The 16,273-nt window shown below is 41.4% G+C and overlaps 1 protein-coding gene across 4 annotated transcripts in view; it reads left to right on the plus strand.

Moving 5' to 3' along the window:
* glyr1 (glyoxylate reductase 1 homolog (Arabidopsis)) overlaps positions 1-16,273 on the plus strand; it is a 40,553-nt gene that overhangs the window by 692 nt on the left and 23,588 nt on the right. For 3 of the 4 annotated variants that reach the window (XM_080206968.1, XM_080206969.1, XM_080206971.1), the window contains 5 exons: positions 1,208-1,287; positions 3,759-3,882; positions 9,208-9,339; positions 9,623-9,691; positions 15,823-15,876. In XM_080206968.1, coding sequence (XP_080063094.1) covers positions 1,208-1,287; positions 3,759-3,882; positions 9,208-9,339; positions 9,623-9,691; positions 15,823-15,876 — 459 coding nt within the window. The remainder of the gene's footprint in view (positions 1-1,207; positions 1,288-3,758; positions 3,883-9,207; positions 9,340-9,622; positions 9,692-15,822; positions 15,877-16,273) is intronic. The other variant, XM_080206970.1, reaches the window with a different exon arrangement.

Below are 16,273 nucleotides of genomic sequence, written 5' to 3' on the forward strand. Positions count from 1 at the left end.
GTACTATACAGACAATATGTACTGTTGATAAGGGTACGTAAGGAAGAAGTTCAAATCAACATGTTATGACTGACTGACTGACCGCCTCCCCCCCCAAGAACCCTCGTTCCGAGGATGAAGAAATGATGTGCGGATATCGTGAATTTGAATCAATTTTATTGGACAGCAGACCTCTCATGTTGCAGCAACCCCTTTTAGTGAAACTCAACTGCTTTCACTGTGATAAATACTCCTTGTTGACTAGAGTTAAATCTGAAAAATATCTTTAGTTTAAAGAGCAACAAACATTTAAGACGTAGATGCATTTCTGCATTTTGAATGCATATTTTGCAAAAAAAATTACACCCTTCTGTTTGAAATCTTTCTCGTTTCATGTTGTATTTTCATGTATGGTGTTGTGTTTTCAGTAACTTAAGAGCAGATCTCTAGCTTGCCTCTAAAGGTTAATTTCAGTAGCAAGGAGAGGAGCAGCTGATTCTAAGAATTAATAGCCAAAGTATGATGACTGAGCAGTTTTTGATGAGCTGCCACATTGAAGTGAGGCTAGCGGGAGATGTGAAAGCAGTTGTCGTATTTCTCAGAAAAATTGCAGTACTTTTCAAAGTTGCTAAACCTGCGACATTATTTAATTACAGAAGTTCAGGAATGTGGTTTAATTTCTGGTCTAGCTCTGGAATCTGCCAGAGGTAATTCTTCCGATTCCTTCTCTGGTGTTTATTTATTAGTGTCACAAATAGGTTTGCATTAACACTGCAATGAAATTATTGTGAAAATCCCTGAGTTGCCACACTCTGGTGCTTGTTCAGGGAACTGAGGAAAATTTAGCATGGCCAATGCACCTAACCACCATGTCTTTGGACTGTGGGAGAAAACAGGAACACCCAGGGGAAACACATGCGGACACGGGGAGAATGTGCAAACACCACACAGACAAATGACCCCAAGCTGGGAATCGAATCTGAGTCCCTGGCACTGAGGCAGTAGTGCTAACCACTGTTCTGTGATTTCAGATCTGGGGGAAAGGTGTGACCTGGCAAGGCAGTGTGTTAAGCAACTAATGGATCAACACTAAAGCCAAATAACTATTTAAATATGAAGTAATTCTAAAATGTCCTTCAATGTTCTGCTTTTTTCCTGGGGAATTGTGATTCTCATTTTGTCTGTATAACTGATTTACAATTAATTGACTGTGTTTTCTTGTTTTAAGATTGTTAATCCACCCAAAGATCTAAAGAAACCACGGGGCAAAAAATGCTTCTTTGTAAAATTCTTTGGAACTGAAGACCAGTAAGTCATCTTTTTTAAATACACTCTTGGGTAGGTGTAGTTTAATCCTTAAAAAAGCTGTTGCTGTGTTGACTAAACAAGCTAGCTGTCGTCTACCAAAGTTTACACCACTGATCTGTCACTTTGCACTTATTTCCCCACCTTCCTCAGTTGCCACCTCCACTCCTCCCTTCCATGAGACTCTTCTGCTGCTTGATATTCTATCTATCCAACTACTGATCAGATCCTGGCAACCATTCTAGCTGAGAATGCAGACGAAGGATAGGCACAGTACAAGTCAGCCATTCAGCCCCTTGGGCCTGTTCTGCCTTTCATTTAATCATGGCTGAATGGTAGCTTGACTTCATTCACCTGTCTTTATTCTATTTAAACCCTTGCCTAAACAAAGACCTGTCTCAGTTGAGTTTATTCAGTTGACCTATTCTCAACAGCTTTTTGTGGGAGACTTCCAGATTTGTCTCATGTTTCCTGGTATCACCCTGGATGGCCCAGTCCTAATTTAAGAATATGCCCCTCTTGTTCAGGACTTTCTCCCATGAGGAAATAATTTCTCTCTAGCTTTTTAAATCCTTTAATAATCTTGAAAGCCTCTACAGTTCCCTTTCATTGAGACCTCTCATTAGCCCTCTTTAATCTGCTGCTGAAATCTGTTTCAAAAACCCTTCTGTCGCCATGCAAGTATTGCTGCCCTCTAACTCCACATAAAAAGATCCTGAAGCTGCAAGTGTGAATCTTTTCAGTTCAGTCTTAGTGATTGTCAGATCACTGCCATCATGAATGACATCCAAAATCACTGACCTTTGCCTCTTCAAACTTTTCAGCCTCTGACTTCTTATCAAGATGCTGCCCTCCTTTGCCTCTTAATTTTCTGGCTATGTGGGATAGCATGCTTCTGCCCTTGATGAATAGGTCACAGCTAGCACTTTTCCAACAATCACCTTGACTGCTTCCAGTCCCACTCATTGAGAGCCTGTCCAAGGATCTATCCTTGGCCCAGGTTTGCCGATCTATGTGGTATACTCTTAACATCTGCCACTGGGCCATTTTCCATCTCTGGTCAACATCGAATATCCGTCATTTCCTCAACTTTTCTCTGTGGGTCAGATACAAGTAACAAATTCCTTTATCCAATTACAGCAAGGTCACAGGCATGGCTCTTGTCACTTTAAATTATTTCATGCCCATCCTTAGCTTTTTACTTAGGTTGAGGAACACAATACAAAACTTTGGATGTGCTGTTTAGCGCTGAGCTGTGTTTCCAATCTTGACCTTATCTGTTGTAGAAAATCTTGTTTCCATCTATGTAGATCGCCTGCTTTGCAACAGAAGTCCTTGTCCTTCTTTACCTTTTCTAGCATGTTATTCTAGTAGTCTGTATTTATATGATGACAGTGCTGTGTTTTCAACTTGAGAGTAGCTAAGAAATCGATCACTTTTTATCCCAGTCACCACCAAGCATTCATGCGTCAGGTAAACCTACAAGTCCCACTGTGGGGCTGAGGAAGTACTTGCAATTCTCCTTTTGTTTTCTAATTAAATTCCTGTCCCCTCCTGCAGCTCATTGGAGAAAAGGCATGTTTCCATTGAATATCAAAAGGCTACTGTTAAGGGATCCATCGAAAAGAAGCTCTGTGTTGGTATAGATCAACTTTCTTGGTCCAAGAGGCCAGTTGGGATATGTTGTAAATTCTTAACATTTAGTATCTGGTGCCACTGGACTATAAAATGGTTGATCTTGTGTAAGCAATACAGATGGCTCACACTGAGACTTGGTGTAGCAAATCTTGAGCGTATGATTGCTTCTTACTGATGTGAGCAATATAACAATTTATTTAACAAGGCATGCTCTCTCTTATCCTTAAAACTGTGCAGACCCAGGCAACTGATTGGTTTTGTCAGTTTTTAATTTGTACACTATGGTGAAACCTAAACTAGTGCATTAATGTTATTCATCCAGTGTTAACTTTTACACTAATAACCACAATGTTGTAATTATTCTGCAACGTTAGCAAATCTGGGCAAGGGGTGGCAGGTCAAGAAAGTAATAAATTACAATCAGCTTAACTGTGCAGAGTAATTGCAGATAAAATCATCAGGACGTTTGAGTAGTTGTGTAACTAAATAGCGCAGTAGAAGCTTTTCATCCCATTTGGTGGAAACCAATTTCTGTAAATTAGCTGATCATGTATGTCGTAATTTCTGAAACTTCCTGCTTGTGCAAGACATAAGTCACCTTCAGAAGTCAATTGATTTTCCTAAAGGAGTGGCGAAATTAATGAGGCACAGGATATTGTCATGAAGATAGCTGGGCTCTTCAACCGAGACACAATCTTAGATTCGTATTGTTTGAATTTAAATAGCATAAATCATTGAGCAATACCTATTAAGGCTTTATATAAATGGTCTGTTTGAAGTCAGAAATTCAGTTTAAGTAAGACAAAAATAGAGACCGACTACGTTATGTTTTGCAGTGCATGGATCAAAGTAGACCAGCTTAAATCCTATCACCTTCACAAGGAGGAAATGATCAAATCTACCAAAGGGAAACGGTTCCAACAGGCAGTGGATGCAGTTGAGGAATTTATTAAATCTAAGGTAAGGTGTGCCATTGCCTTATGGATCAAAAATGTTCATGCAAATTAGTTTGAGAAAATAAGTCAGTGTTTCACAATGTATCTTTAAACTGGTTTCCATATAAAGTTCACTTGTGTTCCAGGATCATGGACTTTTAAGTGTGTGGTGTTAAATCTGAAGGTCCTTTGTGCTTCCTGAATAAATATTATACCTACCTGAAGAGTACTGATGTTCCTGCATGTGTGTTCTAAACAGTAAATCCCATCTACTTTGAATGGAGTGGGGGTAAGCAGCTGTACAGTAGTTTTTTCCATGGGTGATGGAATTGAAGTTTGAGGTGGACAGCTTGAGTGCATAACTAAAAAAAAACAGAAAATGCCAGGAGTAATCAGGAGGGTAAATGATATCTGGGGAAAACGTTGGGCTCAGGAATTTTTGGACTATGCGTTGATTTGTTTTGCTTGTTGATCATGTTATATTTGAGGCAGTTTTCTCTGCACAACTATTGCTTGACCTGCACATTTCTAGCATTAGCAGTTACTTTACTGGTATAAATGTGTTGCTTGCCTGTTACTGATGCTACAGGTTTGGACTGGGTTGATAATTCTCCATTGTAACAATCCTACAACAGCTTAAATTCCATTCCATAACTGCTTAAATATATGTAAACACAATGTGCAAATAATTAAGAGTGTGAAATGAAAACCATTGATGTTATGGAGACCTGATCTGTGGGATTGACTTACCCTGAGGGATGCCATAAATGAAGTTTAGTTAGCGATATTTAACTGGAGAAGATTTTTAAGACTGAAGCCACTTTACATTCTCCACTAACAACTCCATCCCTTCAAAGTCTGAGATTAAGCCAGTCTATTTGCAATCTCAGTGTCGCATTTCATCCTGCGATGAGCATATTTGTGCTATTACTAAGACCATCTATTTCCATCTCCATAACATCCCTCATCTGCTGACATGTTTATCCAGGCCTTCATTCCCTCCAGACTTGACTATTCCAGCGCACTCCTGGCTGGTCTCCCATATTCAATCTTCTGCAAAAAGAGGTCATCCAAAATTCAGTTACCTGTCTTGCAGGATGTCCCATTCCCCTATTCGCCCCTGTGCTCATTGAACTACATTTTAAAATTTGTACGTTTGTTTTCAGTTCTCTTCCCCCCCGACATTGGTCTTGCCCCTTTTCCAATGAAACGATCTTTCCAGATATTTGTGCTCCTCTAATCCCTTGTATATTCCCAATCATGACTGCTCTATCATTGATATCTAACTTCAGTTGTCTCATAGAATCCCTGCAGTGAAGTAGAAGGCCATTCAGCCCATCAAGCCTGCACCAACAGCAATCTCACCCAGGCCCCAAGCCCCATATTTGCCTGCTAATCCCCTGACACTTGGCAATTTAGCACGGCCAATCCGCCCCACCAGCACGTATTTTGTGTGGGAGGAAACTGGTGCACTTGGAGGAAACCCACGCAGACATGGGGAGAATGTGCAAATTCTACACAGTCACTTGAGGTTGGAATTGAACCTGGGTTCCTGGTGCTGTGAGGCAGCAGTGCTAATCACTGTCCCACTGTTCCATCTCAGCCTCAACCCCTGAAATTCCTTCACTACATCTTTGCACCTCTCTAACTCGCTTTCCTCCTTGAAGACTTTCCTTTAAAGCCTTTCTCTTTTGACCATCTGAACTAATCTCCTTTCGCTTGATGTCAGATTTTGTTTTATAATGATCCTGTGAAGCACCTTCAACATATAAGTTGCTGTTGTTATGGCCAGTGCTGCACGTGGTGTATAAATCATGGTCCTACAGGCCTTTTGTGTTCTATCTGTATCATGCAGCGGTATCTTGGCTTCATTTTTAATGGGCAAGTAAGTCAAAATGGGTTTACTGCTATGCTGAAAATGGGTTTACTGCCATGCTGTTACCCAGTTAGTTTGACTATTAAAGTGAGGGGTGATTATTATGTGATGTGTTTGGAATGTTTGAGCTTTAAAATTTGAAGAAAAATTTGGTACCTGGAAAAATCATGGCGTTTGCATCATCTATCAATGATTTTTACCAACATAAATCTTGAATAATTAATGAGTAAAGGAACTCTGGATGTGGTCTTAATAAGAAGTCTCACAACACCAGGTTAAAATCCAACAGGTTTATTTGGTAGCAAAAGCCACTAGCTTTTGGAGCGCTTGCTGCCCCTTTGTCAGGTGAATGGGAGTTCTATTCACAAACAGGGCATGTAAAGACACAAACTCAATTTACAAAATAATGATTGGAATGCGAACCTTTACAGGTAATCAAGTTTTAAAGGTACAGACAATATGAATGGAGAGAGCATTAAGCACAAGTTAAGGATGTGTATTGTCGCATTGAAGGGGCAGCAAGTGCTCCGAAAGCTAGTGGCTTTTGCTACCAAATAAATATGTTGGACTTTAACTTAGTGTTGTGAGACTTCTTACTGTGTCTACCCCAGTCCAACGCTGGCATCTCCACATTATGGTCTTAATGACAGGTACTGAAGATTGAATCTGGTCTCAAACAGTGAAATTGAAGATGTCGTGTAATTGCACATGGACAGGCAGTTCACATTTTAAAATATGGGCAGAGATATTTATATTGGAGAGTGGATAGGAATCTGCACTGATGCAGATTTCTCATTCGTACTGATCCTTTGTGTGGTGTTGCACACGAAACAGAGGTGTAGCCTTCAGATGAAATGAGATTAGAGGGCAGGAGGATCATGTTTGGGTGCACAGATGTTAGTGTATTCAATCCCAATTTTCATTATATCCATTTATAAATTTCTATATTTGTGTGTGTAAGTTTGTCGCACAATAATTACATGCTTCTGCTATTGGTAATGCTGTTATGCTGACACTAAATGGAGCATGTAATTACAGAATGACAAGTTTGGATGGACAATTTCCCTTAAATTAGTATGTGAGAATTTATAATGTGGAAATTTGACAGGAACTATGCCCAAGTGCGTAATATTAATATTACTAATTACATCTGGTAAATCAGAGCATATTATTCTTTATCTTTGATGTCTTTGTCCTCCTATTTCTCACCTTTTGTGTCTCTTCTCTGTTTCTCTCCCCTTCGCTCCTCTATTTGCTTATACCCATTTTTTTCTTTGTGGTTGGCTTTTTTCCTTTAGTTGATATAGTTTGGTGTTACATAAAATGTGCAAGACCCAATGGCTATTGGCTGCCTTTAGGATTGGGGCTGCAGGGAAGATTTACCCTTCTCCAGTTCACTCACGTTCCACCCACCCTTTCCATTCATCATGATTTATTCCCCTTTGACTCGACCTCTTGTGTTATCTGTTCCCACTTCTGCTCAATTTACCGGCTTCCCTTTTCCCTTCCTGTTTGCTCTTTTAAAAAAAGTACAGGAGAAAGGAAACTGTTTTTCCAACTCTGCCCCAAGGGTATTAGAAATTAGCAGCTCTGTTTCACAGCTATACGTGATCCGCATTGTCTTTCTGTCAGAATAACACCAATGGGGCCTCGGGCTGCAAGATTGCTGTCTGATAACTCTCACCTGCATGTCTGCTGACTGCTTTGTCAGATCGCATTTGTTTTTGCAGATCTTGTAGATAAATCTTCCTGTAATGTTGAATATCCAAAGTATTGATGATATTCACTTCCTCTGCCTATTTACTCAGATGTATACAATTCTGGTCCCTTGCCTGTTGATTTTAATTGCTTCACCATTGGTGGCCTTGCCTTCAGCTGCCTGGGGTCTGGTATTTTCCCCCCCCCCAAAATCCCTGCAATTCTACCTTATTTTCTTCCATAAGTGTACTCCGAACCAAGCTTTTGGTTGCCTTTTTTGATATCTCCTTGTGTGTGCATCAAGTTTTTTTGTTTTACGACTCTGGAAAGTACCTGGACGTGTTTCATAGTACCATTTAATTTCAACTTTCTTAAACTTAAAAATAGGAGCGGGGGAGGGGGGGAGGAAATCGCTTGTTTAATTTGTTTTTTATTTTCCAGTTACTAATAGTTTTAACTGCAGCCTCTCAGAGCCAGGGATCCAGGTTCAGCTCTAGCCTCGGGTCACTGTCTGTGTGGAGTTTGCACGTTCTGCCTGTGCGGGTTTCCTCCCAGTGCTCCGGTTTCCTCCCACACTCTAAAGATGCGCGGGTTAGGTGCATTTGCCATGCTAAATTGACCCCGGTGTCAGGGGATTAGAAGGGTAAATGTGTCAAGTTACGGGAATAGGGCCTAGATGAGATTGCAGTTAGTACAGGCTCGATGGCCTCCTTCTATACTGTTAGGATGCTATGCTTCATCATTTTCAGTTGATTTCTTAAAGTGGAGGTTTTTCTGTTTACTTGGAATTATTCTCTTTCCTTTTCTCAGTATCAACATTTTTCATTAAAATTTAAGGCTTCTGCCAGACAGTTCCCTTGTGCCTAGCACCACAGAACCTGCCTGTATGTCAGCCCTTGCATCCTTGATGGACCAGAATGTGACTTGTGTATGTTGCCCAGAGATTGAACAGAATCATGTCACTAATTGGTTTACTGATATGAAGTTCTCCTAGTTTTTAGGTGGGGGAAGAATGAACACTATTCATAGTACAACTTCAGCTGTAAACGATAAAATGTGGTTTTGGTGATGATCTCTTGGATAACCTGGGTGCACACATTTATAAAGGTCTTAATTGACTAATAGCAGCAAAACATGCTGTTTGTATTTGATGCCTTTTACTTTCATTGTAATCAACATTTTTTTGTGTGTGGGAGTGGTTTATCTAAGTGTGTGGCTCCTTTTAAATTATTTTAACCAGTGTGCAGCCTGTGTGAGAAACATTAGGGTTACTGCACAGCTATAATGGAAGTTGGTAACAAAATCCTATTTCCGAGCTGCCTGTTGAGGGTACGTCACAGGCCACAGACGTCATCTGCTAAATTCAGCTCAACTGCTTACTGTAGTTAAGAAAATCTAGTGACCACAAAGCTCTACCAACTTGCTCTCAGGAATGTGATTTATAATTTTGAATATTACTGATAGAATGGACCAATGAACGAAATCTATGAAGGCACTGTACTGAGAGTTTGAACACTAGTAGAAATGTTGTAACCAGTGTGAACATTTGCGCAATAGAACATTAAAATCATTTGAGTCGAACTTCATGATTAATTTTTTAAACTCTTGCTCATTGAGACCTCCAAGGTTGACTGTAGTATGGATTTGGTCATAAAAATTGATTCTCTTGAAATAATATTTAACAATTGCCACATTACTACATGTAAAGGAACGGTTAACATGGTTTTTGGGCAGAAGCATATCAGTGACTTTACCTTTTGACTAAATTATTTTCAGGTATCTTCATTCACTTCGTCAGAAGATAAAAACAGGCACATTTCATCTGACGGTAAAAGACAAAATTCCTCTTCAGCAGAAATTTCAGAGCACAGTGCAAGGAAAAGGGGGCGACCGCCAAAGGAAGAAAAGGTTGGTCTAAGAGGGTAGACTTTAAATTCTTTTCCTGTGACTCCAGTACATTTGTGCATGTGCTAGTTGCTAGTACATGTCCAGGCATAGTGCAAGAACAATGTGTTTTTCCTTCTTCATGTAACTCGCATCACTGTGATATGGTGGTTAGGCTTCTAGTTGAGAAATTAAACAGTTCAGTTAACTAAAATGATTACTGCGTAGTAATGCTGTGCACAGGACATAATGTACAGTCTCCTTTTATACAGTGTGTGATTTTTGTATTTTCTTTCTCCCACTTCAGGATGCCTTCCCTGAGCCGTCCATGGTGAAGAGGTTCGTTACGGGTCCAGTTGTGGGATACAAATGGAAGGTGAGTCACAAGTTTCTTTAATTCCAAAAGCCACAGGGGCTAGCCATTTTTTTACATTTTGTATTGACGCACCCAATACATTAGAGGACTGCCCTCAATCATATTGATGCCAACGAGGCTTGTGGCAGTAAATCTGGGGAACATTGGATCTGTTTGAAAAGTTGGCATGGAGCACTAACTGGTAACTACAGAATCCTGTTACTATCCATTGAGAAAATCCAAATAACCAAAAAAATGTAGTTATTCTGTACTTTAACATTGTTGTGGCAGCTAATATAAAATGCATTGTTTGTGTTTCCCTTTTGAAATTCAACATATATCGCCCATGCACGGCTCCCAAAGAGTAGTATTGCTGGCGGACTGGCGAAGTTGTTCCACTACAGTTACAACACTGGCAATATTGAGGTGAGAGTGATAGCCCTTGACATCAAGGCTGCATTCGACCGAGTGTGGCATCAGGGAACCTTAGTGAAACTGGAATCAATCGGTATCGGGGGCAAACAGTCCGCTGGTTGGAGTCATGTCTGGACATAGGAAGATGGTTGTGGAGGGTCAGTCATCTTAACTCCAGGACATCTCTGCAGGAGTTCCTCGGGGTAGTGTCCAAGTCCCAACAATCTTCAGCTGCTTCATCAATGACCTTCCCGCCTTCTGTCGTAAGGCCAGAAGTGGGGATGTTGGCCGATGTGCCTGTTCAGCACCATTTGCTGCAATCAAGTGGAACTTGCTTCGTAATAAATGGCTCACTGACAGCCAGGATATTGCTAGGGCAACTTAGCTCCTGAGCTCATTGCAACCTTAGTTCAAACGTAGGCAAATGTGCTGAAGTATGGAGGTGAGAGTGATTGCCCTTGATATCAAGGTTGCATTTGACTGAGTATGGCATCAAGGAATCGGAGCAAAACTGGAGTCGATGGGAATCCGGGAGAAAGCTCTCCGCTAGCTGGAGTCATACTGTCACATAGGTGATGGTTGTTGGAGGTCAGTCATTTCAGCTCCAGGACATCACTGCAAGTGTTCTTCGGGAGTGTCATTGGCTCAACTCCTCAGCTGCTTCATCAAAGAGCTTCCTTCCATTGTTCTCAGATTACACAGTGTTCACATTTCATCAGATGCTGAAACAATGATGTCTAATTGAAGTCCACGTCCAAATACAACAAAGCCTGGACAGTATCCAGGCTTGGGCTAACAGTTGGCAAGTAATATTCATGCCACACAAGTCAGAAAATAGCCATTTCCAACAAGAGAATTTAAACATTGCCCCTTGACACTCTTTGGCATTGCCATTACTAAATCCCTCATTATCAACATCCTGTGTGTTACCATTGACTAGAAACTGAACTGGGTTAGCCATTTAAATACTGTAGCTACAGGGGCAGGTCAGGGGCTAAGAATTCTGTGGTGAGTAACTCCCCTCCTGACTCCCCAAAACCTGTCCATCTGCAAAGCACAAGTCAGGAGTGTGATGGAATATTCTCCCCTGGCCTGGACGAATGCAGTTCCAACAATCCTCAAATGATTGACACTATCCAGGACAAATCAGCCCACTTGATTGACATCCTTTTCACAAACATTCATTGCTGCTGCTAATGGGTGGAGGTCGTGTGTACTTTCTATGAGAGACACTGCAGGATCTCACCAAGACTCTGTTAGCACCTTCCAAACCCATGACCACTGCCATTTAGAAGGACGAGAGCAGCATATCCATGGGAGCACCACAATCTAGACTTCCCCTCCAAGCCACTCACCATTCTGTACAGCTCTGAGGGTTCACAGAAGTATATTTCTATGTTGTGTAGTGAAAAATGTGCCTTCGACATCAGTTTTTCTCTGGTCCACTGATATAATCAACCTGCTCTTCCTTAATCGTTGGCACTAAAAGGTTTAAAAATAGAACATCCTAGATGGCTTACTTGCTGTAATCTTTAGCCGCATTCTCTGCAGTTTTTGTTGAGGCTTGATATGGAGGATTAGAACAGCTTTACAGTTTTGGTTCAAAAAGACCAGGGATAAATGTTTTCAAATCGGAATTCCTTGTGAGCTCCGGTTGGGAGTTGAAAATCTTCACAATACTAATCTCATTGGGTTTTTTATTTGGCTGTCAGTCGTTTTGCAATAGCAATTGGCTGTAGTGTCAGCTACAGCATGTGGTGACACCTTTCCTAAAAGAATGATGTACTTGGACAGTAAATGATAAACTTCCACTCAGTATGACTTGTCATCTTCGTTGCTTGTGTATTGCTTCTACGGGAAGGAGAATTGCAAACTACTTGATTGACAACTAAACAGGGTCCATATGGAAACTAGAAAGATCAGGGGTAGAAAGAAGTTAGTACACTCAAATCTTACATGAATTCAGAAAACCTTTCAACTTCCAGGAAAACAGTGGCTGAATTTACTAACATTGTTTAAAATTTATTTATTAGTCACAGCTAGGCTTACATTAGAACTGCAATGAAGTTACTGTGAAAATCCCCTAGTCACCACACTTGGGTACTATGAGGGAGAAGTTGGCATGGCCAATGCCCCTAAGCAGCATTCTTTTGGGAGGAAACCCACGCAGCTACAGGTTGAATGTCCGTGACCCAAGCCGGGAATCAAACCCGGGTCCCTGGCACTGTGAGGCAGCAGTACTGAAGAGAGAACGGCAAAATATAGTATTTCGTTCATTGTTCTGGGACACTTTGGCTTTTAAAAATCAGGTTGCGTTCTATCTAACTAGTTTCATCTCCTGTTTGATGCTGAAACCAGCAATGTAGCTTTGCATGATTAAATTGACATAACATATAGTGTAGAGTATTACGCTAGTTGGAACTTGCCTTGAATGTTAAATTGAATGATCAGTTGAATAACTTTTTAAGGGTTTTTGTTAATAGTAACTCCTAACTTGTGGGTGGACTGAATGCTTGTCATGTTTGAATCACAACTGAGACATGAATATTTAAATGGTGCTTTTGTGAGTCCTCGTGTAGAAAAGTAGTGCAATGGATAGAAAATTTAGCTTTAGCGATGTATGGAAAAACAGAATGAGAGGCTAATTGTTTGTTTCATGTATACAATGTTTGTGCACAAGATTGTAAATGTCACTTTCAGATCTCAGATGGAAAAGGGGGTGTTTCAAATTTAGTTTCTTGAGAGATTCTTTGGAGGACAATTGTGCTAGTCACTCCAATATAGAGCATCCGTACTGTGCAGAAGGAGGCCATTCAACCCATCGAGCCTGCACCGACACAAGTTCCACCAAAGACCTATCCCCATAACCCCACATAGTTACCCTGCTAACCCCCCCACACCGCGCACACAAAGGGGCAATTTACCATGAGAGTGTGCTGGAAAGCCATGGCCAATCAATCTAGTCCCCATGTCTTTGGATTGTGGGAGGAAACCAGAGCACCCGGAGAAAACCTACACAGACATAGGGAGAACATGCAGACTTCACAAGTTGCTCAAGGCTGGAATTGTACCTGGATCAATGGTGCTGAGAGGCAGCAGTGTTAACTACTGTTACCAGCTTGCTTCATCTAAGCATCTTCAATTTAGGATGTAGATTGTACTGTACCCTAGAAACTTACCAAATGTGCGTTGTGACTTGAACTGGATATTTGAGGGTTTTTACCCTCTGGAAGTGGTTCAGTCTCTTTGGAAGCCAGATATAGATCATTACACAGCAAATGAGTTTGCATATCAACAGTTAATGATTGGACTCCATTCACATAGTACAATGTGACTTGTGTAACATTGCAAAATAACAAACATGCTTCCCTTCCCCACATCCGGTTATCCTTCTAGATGTAAATTTAATATCCGAGTATTCTTTTTAACTATCTGGACCTAGTGAACGTTTTCACTTGAGCTTCCTCTGTAAAAGTTCAATGGCACATTTATTTTAATCTCTGTTCACAACCTATGATTTGACTCTGCCAAATAATCATTACCAAGCAACCGAGACAGGGGAGTCTCCCTAATGTGTGAAATCTTTGGGAAGCAACTTCAAAACTGAGCTCGTTGGTGTTTTAATCATACTTTGTCTCAGTAACTCTATTTAGTTAAACTTTGTTTGAATGTATTTAACTCATCAAGCCTTACACATAACCATCATCTGCCCCAATTTCCTCCTGAGGGTCAGAAAATCTTGAATCTTGATATCCATACAAAATGAAAAGTAGGGGTTAATTGATAAAAGCTGTGTTCGCATGAACCTAGACTAGGTCAACTGCCCTCACCTGTGAATCTCGTGCAGCCAGGATTTGAAGTTGGTTGTAGACGACGAGGGAGGTGGTGGCCTACTATATTATCACTAGACTATTAATCCAGAAACTCAACTAATGTTCTGGGGACCGAGGTTCGAATCCCGCCATGGCAGTTGGAGGCGTTTGAATTCAGTAAAAAGAAAATACCTGGAATTAAGAATCTGCTGATGACCCATTGTCGATTGTTGGAAAAACCCATCTGGTTCACTAATGTCCTTCAGGGAGGGAAATCTGCTGTCCTTACCTGGTGTGGCCTACACATGATCCCAGAGCCACAGCAATGTGACTGACTCTCAACTGCCCTTGGGCAACTAGTGATGGGCAATAAATGCTGTAAAAAGTCTGACAACACCAGGTTTAAGTCCGACCGATTTATTTGATAGTAAATTCACAAGCTTTCGAGGTTAAGCTCTTCTTCAGGTGAATGGAGAGTTCTGGCCTCAGACAGAGCATATAAAACACAGACAGATTACTGATTAGAATGCGAATCTTTACACCTAGCCTGCTGTTCAAGTCCTAAAGTGGCCGACAATGTGAGTGGAAGGAGCACTGATCACAGGTTAAAGAGATGTATATTGTCTCCAGACAGTACAGTAAGTGAGGTTTTGCAAACCCAGGTAAGTCATGGGAGTTACAGAGTGCGACGTGATCCCAAGATCTCTGTTGAGACCGTCCTCATGTGCAGAACTTGGCTATCAGTCTCTGCTCAGCGACTCTGCGCTATCATGTGTCGTGAAGGCCGCTTTGGAGAATGCTTACCCCGAAGGTCAGAGGCTGAATGCCCGTGAACACTGAAGTGTTCACCAACAGGAAGGGAACAATCTTGCCTGGTGATTGTTGAGCGATGTTCATTCATCCGTTGTCGTAGCGTCTGCATGGCCTCACCAACGTACCATGCTTCGGGACGTCCCTTCTTGCAACATATCAGGTAGATAACGTTGGCCGAGTTGCAAGAGTATTTACCGTGTACCTGGTGGATGATGATCTCCCGTGTGATGTCATCCATGTTGATGATCCGGCATGTCTTGCAGAGGTTGCTGTGGCAGGGTTGTGGGGTATTGTGGTCACTGTTCTCCTGAAGGCTGGGTAGTTTGCTGCAAACAATAGTCTGTTTGAGGTTGCGTGGTTGTCTGAAGGCAAGAAGTGGGGTTGTGGGTGTGGGGATGGCCCTGGCGAGATGTTCGTCTTCGTCAATGATATGTTGAAGACTCCAAAGATGTCGTAGCTTCTCCGCTCCGGGGAAGTACTGGACGACGAAGGGTACTCTGTCCACCGTGTCCCGTGTTGTCTTCTGAGGAGGTCGGTGCGGTTTTCTGCTGTCCGAAGCACCACAGCAAAAAACCGCACCGACCTCCTCAGAAGACTTTGACTTTGATTGGAGACCCTAACCTAGATAACGAATTTGAGTTGGTGAGTTCGTAATCAGAATCATTGCAATACTAATTTATTAAAGCAGAACAGAGATCCCTCTGTCTCATTCCATGCTTACTTCAAATAAATATACAGCTTTGCAGTAATTGAATTACCCAAAAGATTTGAAAGAAAAAGGTTTTGAGTGGAAAACGGTGAGAGCTGCTATTGACAGCCCTGTTTATGGTAGTGGAAGCTGATCTGTTGGTAGCTTTCTGCCCAAAAGATAGGAGTGATAAATGGTTGCGAAAGTGTTGAACATCCTTTGGTCCCTTCCTTTCTGAAACACTGAATCATTGCAAAGCTGCTGTGTTTTCTTGTTGATTAGATTTCTATTAATAAATCACCAGGTTGTCAGGGAGGGAATTTCTGGTGCATTTCTCCCACTTGTCTCGAATAGAAATCTTCATTCAGTTCTAGTATTGGAGTATGATTACTCACCTTGCTCAGATTTGGTTTTTCTAATTGCAGCAAGTAAAGGACGACCCTCACTTCCATCACTTTCTGCTCAGTCAGTCTGAGAAGGTAAGATTGTGCATTTAGTGTGCAGTCTAGTAGCGCAGTTCATTCCCGTAATAAGCAAAATCCTAGGTAGCAGAAAACTTTGGTTTCCTTTCTTTTTAATTATGTTGAACCTTTTTTTTACCCCATTTTAACCCCCGTTTCCTAAATATGTTGCTGTTGTCTTTTGCCTTACTGGTGAGAAGGTCTTGGTTGACTGCCAGTGTGTTCAGCTAACTTGAGTGTGCGCTTGCTGTAGACGGTCGACAAATGTGTTTCCTCCATTCAGGATACATTATCCTGAAGTATCCGGTGTCTGGTAACAATGGGAACTGATCCCTACAGGCAGAAAGCAACTAGACTAACCTGTTACTGGGCCACAAAATATTAGTCCATCAAGACCTGGTGTTCTCACTTTTAC

This window comes from Carcharhinus amblyrhynchos, chromosome 18, assembly GCF_965287045.1.
Source record: "Carcharhinus amblyrhynchos chromosome 18, sCarAmb.v2.hapA, whole genome shotgun sequence".
Lineage (NCBI taxonomy): Eukaryota > Metazoa > Chordata > Chondrichthyes > Carcharhiniformes > Carcharhinidae > Carcharhinus > Carcharhinus amblyrhynchos.